The following is a 6,141-nucleotide window of genomic DNA, read 5'->3' as shown; positions in this document are numbered from 1 at the left end:
TATTTTTCTGGAGCAAGTAACACGTTACATTTTAAGGGAAAGTAAAGTAACTTGTAATGCGTTACATTTTTACAAGTAACTTACACCTGAAAAGTGAATACGGAGTGAGAATAGGGATATAGAATAGCACATGTTTTGTTTATTTTACGAATGTGGAAAAGTCCGTTGACAATGAATTAATTAATGAAGTTTTCTTAAGTATTTAATTTGGCAGCGGTAAATTTTTAAATTTATCGGACTTTGGAAATGCATTTTGCATCGATAAGAATTGTTTGGCAGATTGCATAAAATTGAAGGAAAGCAAGCGTGTTTCAAACCAGTTAGCAACTACATAAGGTATTTGTAAATTCCTTTGACAGTTTAGGGCTCTATGAGAAAAATGAGCACTAAGAAATCTCTATTTCTCCTTGACACTGCTCTGAAATTATTAATGCGGATAAATATAGAGTCGAATACATCAATAGTTGGTGCTTAAGCATTTACTGATAGATCTCTAATACAGAACCACTGATTTATTGAAAGTAATAGTATTACATTTCAAAGTACGATATAATCCGAATAAAGATCAAACATTTTGCCCTATTTATTAGATATTGGAAAGAGATCTATAGATGTTTTAATATACCGTATAGTTTGTATCGGTTAAGATACCGTTGTCTTAAAAGACAACACCTTCCTGAACTGTAAATATTATTTCAGAAAGTTCAGGGTTTAGTGTATTTTCCATAACATCTGTCTTTGAAAACGTTTTAAAATGACTAGCAAAAGAGTAAAATAATATATTTATTACTAGCTCAAACTGTATATTGTTTAAAATGACTTGTATGACTTGTAAGAATGCTCAACAAGTAAGAATGGTATTTGGTCATTTTCCGTGCGCACGTTTATGACTGCAACTATCCTTGGGTAATCATTTCACCATCTTTCATAAATGTTAGCAACGAAACAAATTTGGAGGAAACCCAATTTCAGTTGGGACCGAGAAATTGTTGTGGTCTCAACTCGAACTACAAATGTCTACCTCCACCTTGTCTCGGGTAATAATTGTCTCGGTTTCGCTTTCACCACTAGTTAAACTAGGATACATGATAAATTTTGTCTAAACATCTGTTAAAGTCTTGCGACAGTCTCACCTAAGCCTTTCATTGTCCAGACAGCTCTTAGTATTCCTCCAAAGGCTGCATAAAATGTTCCTGAAGCTAACAATGGAGATACCTGTAAAATAAGTTGATAGTAAAAATGTAATCCGAATCATAGAATAATATTCATAAATCATTTTCTAGAATGGTTATTAAGATTTTTTGCACGTCTTAATCCACTTGAATATTATATTAAGATGTTAATAATTGGATAGATATAAAGCAAGAGTAAAAAAATAATTTAAATGGAAACAAAACCTGGACATAGCACACGCTTATGTTAATAATTTGTTACAACAGTATACCATGTCCTTCAGCAGACACGTTATCTTCCTGACAAAGGCAATGATGTGTTGCCAAAACTTCAACGCCGATTATGCTTGGTTTGGTCACGTTTTATTTTTGTTTAAGTTATTCTCAGTTTCAAACTTAGAATAATCACTATTCAGATAAAACTAATAAAATAACAAGTAAAAGTAATGTACTTATATACTGTAAGTCAAATAATTTAATGAAACGTAGCACAAAATTTCACATTTATTATTACAAGTCTTATTCTGTTATAGTTTAGAAAATAACTGAAAAGTCCAATAGTCGTTTCACAGTGGCTATGAATAGTGCACGCGTGCTTTTAAGCTTCTTTTCAGCATGAAATTTGTTAATTGACTTGTGGACACTTGCAACTTTTGACTTGGTTTCTGATCTTTTCCGTGTTTGCATCAGTCTTCGACTTCCAGGAATATAGGCGAAAATAAGTTAATGCCAGTTTAGACTTTTGGTATTGCCTAAATTTGGTTTGAAGATCATTGATGGTATATTTCGCACTTGTCATTCCAAATATGTTGAAACCAGGTAAGATCAGCGACAAACTTTGGCAAATCTCTTCAATATGAACCAAATTTCGAACCATCTAAGTGAGCTGTTAATAAACTTCTTGCCAATTTTGGTCTAGGTTGGTTAAACATTTCGAGAGAAAATTACGAATTTTGACCATTACAATTTGTACCCCATTTTCCTCCCTTAGGATACACCTTTTATTCAAAATATCGATTTAAAAAACTCGTTCCGAATTGAGTACTATAAAGGTAACCAAGAAAGTTCTGTCGCTTTTTCACTCACCACCTTCGAACATCTTTCTGTCACCGAAGACGCACTGGAAGATCAAAAACAGTCCCCATCAGCATCGACGACCTTCTGCCAACGTTCTGGTAGGCCATGGGTTCCATTGCGGTAGAACTTGCTAGGCCGTGAAGCGAAGAAGGTATCAAATACATTTTGCATCTCTACTAGGTATTTCAACTGTTGTCCTCTAAGGTGATTGTCCAAGGAATGGAACAGGTGATAATCGGACGGTGCAATGCCCGGGGAGTATAGCGGATGCAATAGTGTTTCCCACACAAGGCGTAGAATTGTGTCCTGAGTCATCCTAACCACGTGGGGCTTAGCGTTGTCCTGTAACAGGAGTAACCCTTTGTGATTCAGAATTTCTGGCTCCAGAGTTTTGAGTTTTTGTTGAACACGGCTCAACTGCTGACAGTACATAGTTCCATTGATGCTCTGACGAGCTGGCAGCAGTTCCCGATGCACAATGCTGCGAGCAGTTCACCAAACACACAGAAGGACCTTCTTCTGGTACAGTGCTGCTTTCGGTAGTTCTGGAACAGGTTCATGGAGTGCTAACCAATGATAACGGGGCCGTGGAACATCGTACAGGACCCATTTCTCATCACATGTCAACAAGCAAAGAAATACAGGTGTCTGCTCGCGTTGCCTTCTGGCCCGGAGTCAAATTATGTGGGACCCATAGACCCAACTTGTAGTGCTTCCAAGTTGATGAAGGGGCTGCCGAATGGTTTCTCCACTCATACTGAATTGTAGTTCCAGTTTCTCACATGTCTGGCCACTGTTCGCCTCAATTGCTGAGCGAAGATCTTCATTTTGTACATGTGTTGGCCTTCCAGCACGTGATGCATCTTCGAGTGTTTCGTCACCTTCATTAAACTTGTTAAACCATCGTTGCACTGTCCGCGTAGTCACGACACCCTCACCAAAGGGCTGGCATATCTTCCGCTCCGCTGGAGGGCGTGTGACCCCAGTTTGAACTCGTACAGCATACACGTCCTTATGACGCTCTGTAGAGTTCCCATGTTCACTCTACGCAAGTTCATGGTGTAACTTATCAGCCACAACTAGGTAATATGTTGGATATACCCACACCAACAACTGACCTTCGCCTTATTTCCATTCGCATTCAACTCACTTTGTGAGGGCCAATTGAACACAAACCTCCACAAAAAGCGACAGAACTTTCTTGGTTACCTTTATAACAATGTGCAGAGGCATTTCAAACTGTCCATCAATTTTTCAGTTATGATGCGACAGACTACGCCAATTTAGTTTTTATTTATCTAGATTTACCGAAGCAAAGTAGAGGAGCTATTTAATCCATAGAATGATAACGAATACTACCTTGAGGACTAGGACGTAGACACCAGTCAAATACGAGTAAAATTACCCATCATGTAAGCCTTCTTTCACTTTTATATGTTTCAATTAATGACGTTGATAAAAGCTTTGACATATTAGTAGAATGCATATTATGTCATTAACAAATATATTCGTTATGTTCTTTTAGTTTTCACCACTTCTAAGCATACAAAAGAAATAACCTATCTGAATTACGTTATTTACTACATACTGCAGTAGGATAGAATTTACTAAAAAGACAGTTATCAAATCTCCGATCCTTGGTTCTATCAGCTTCTTGTGTGTAGGGATGTGGATAATAAAGATTTCAAGAAAGCTATGTATACTGCAGGGAAGAAGATAAAGAAATGTTGAGTGAAGCTAGAAATAGTTAAAGGTACAGTTGTTGTTTTTTATGGGTTCAGTTAATTAGATAATGTTCATTAAATTACTTGAAAAAGAAACAATTAGTTACTGACGTGCTGTCAGATGGAAACCCTCGATATACGGTGATCATGTGGTAATATTATCAATGTAAAATAATACGTCCCAAAAATACAAATAATTAAGATAATTTCAGGTTGTCTAGCTTGGAGACTTGATTCAACCGTGTTGGTAGTTTATTGATTGGAAGCTAAGCCAGTGAACTTTAGTTTGGCGACGAAGATTAATCATGTCACAAGTAATACAATTACACTTTCTTGACACTTTAAATACTGAGGACAAGGATGTGGAAACATACCTTGAACATTTTGAGCAATATTGCATTGCTTATGATATCCAAGAACAGCAACAAGTTAGTCTTTTGATATCTGTCATGAGAAACACAATCAATCAAGCTCTAAGGGAACTGGCAGCACCAAAGAAAGTACTAGATCTGAAAAATCGTGAAATAAAATTTTTACGTTTACACAATTTAAACAACCCTCTAATTTCATTGTAGAACGCTACAAATTTCACATTTTGAAACAAACCATAGGTCATCTTTGTCAGGAATATATGTTGTCATTAAATAGACAGGCGAAAATTTTAATTTCGCCATCGTTAAAAATGTAGATATACGAAATCTAAGTGAAGTAGGCAAAATGCTTTTAGTTACAGCGGAACCTCCTATGAACAAGGCTATCGACATTGTAAACCAAGTTGAGGCACTAGACAAAGAAATCAGGGTGTTTTATCAAACGGGAGGTAATGTGTATCAAATTTCTTATCAGACAAGACAAGCTAGAACAACTCACTTTAATTCTAGAGACACTTATCAACAAAGGTTACCAAATAGTCGTGCATGTCGCAAATTCCATGGTTTGGATGAATGACTGGTGCAAAGTGTCCAATGACATATATGTAGAAAATGTGATAACTTTGCACGGTATTGCAATCTACAATCTAACAATACACGATCACACACATACCGCGTAAATGAAGTACTCTTGCGTGACAATGTAATGGGTCCAATATTAAGTCTAAGTAACTCATTCAAATCATATGAATCACGTTCTGTATAATTTATCTTAACTATATCTGATCCAAATCTTATCAAAGAAGTCCGCATCAGTAGTGTACTGGAAATTGAACTGGAAGATGAAAGAGTTAAGGAAGAAGAAAACGATAGCTGATATCAGGAAGCTGCATTATACGAAGAAGTAGAAATTGAAGAAGAGGATGAGAATATATTAGAGATGGTCACGTGTAGTAGAATTCAATTGCTTTTCTTAACAGATATACCAAAGTGGCTTACTCAGTGATATCAAATTAACTTACGCCAATAATTGCACTTTAGTACCAATCAACAAAATAGCCATAAAGATAGAAGATAATTTGTTGCCTTAGTTTTGCAAAACTATAGAGACAGTGTCTGGTTGATCTCCACATTTGTGAATAGTATTGAGAACACAACATTATAGGAGAAAGGAGGGTAAGTTGACGAGGTGTTTAAGATGACGAATTGTCAATTTCAGAAACCTGAAGTGATATGGCAACACAACCTTCATGCGGTTCGGAAGGCACTTGAGCCACACGTGTTGGGAGATAGAAACTATTCCAATCGGCCATGTTCCAGTTGACCAGGAGTGCTTTGACTGTTTTCACGTCGGTTCGTTGTAAGGTTCTGGTGTCAGAAAATAACGTCTGAAGCTATTGTGGTAAGTCCCCAGGACATGGTTCCTGTTTTTTTTCGAAACAATGTAGTATATTAATTACATCAATAGTTCAATGCAACTCAGAAATAACTTGATAACAGATTTGTCTCATTTGCAATAAAAGAAATGGCTGTTTCGCGTAAGATAACGAATCAAATAGGCGGACAAGATGGCGAATTCGTCATCTTGCCCGAACTGCGTGAGACAAGTATGTTTTAAAAATATGGACTTAATCTGATTGTATTATTAATCAATCATTTGACAATTAGTATTAAAATGGGAGAAGTATGTGATAATTGATGAATAGTATTTCCTTAATATAAGTAGTAAATATTATTTTTACTATTATTATTTCCAGGAAGCGAAATGGGCAAGAAATATAAAAGAAAAACAGATCG

At 36.2% G+C, this 6,141-nt stretch overlaps 1 protein-coding gene across 1 annotated transcript in view; it reads right to left on the bottom strand.

The window, feature by feature from the left end:
* Positions 1–1,082: 1,082 nt before the first annotated feature.
* The window catches only part of LOC145686202 (uncharacterized), a 59,480-nt gene continuing 54,421 nt past the window's right edge, over positions 1,083–6,141 (bottom strand). The window contains exon 3 of the mRNA XM_081759248.1: positions 1,083–1,215. Within this exon, the coding sequence (XP_081615374.1) occupies positions 1,111–1,215 (105 nt within the window). The 3' untranslated portion in view covers positions 1,083–1,110. The remainder of the gene's footprint in view (positions 1,216–6,141) is intronic.

The sequence above is a fragment of the Thermobia domestica genome, chromosome 5 (genome assembly GCF_964235325.1).
Source record: "Thermobia domestica chromosome 5, izTheDome1.hap1.1, whole genome shotgun sequence".
NCBI classification, from domain to species: domain Eukaryota; kingdom Metazoa; phylum Arthropoda; class Insecta; order Zygentoma; family Lepismatidae; genus Thermobia; species Thermobia domestica.
The sequence above is the reverse complement of the archived record's forward strand: the minus strand, read 5'-3'. Positions and strand labels throughout refer to the sequence as shown.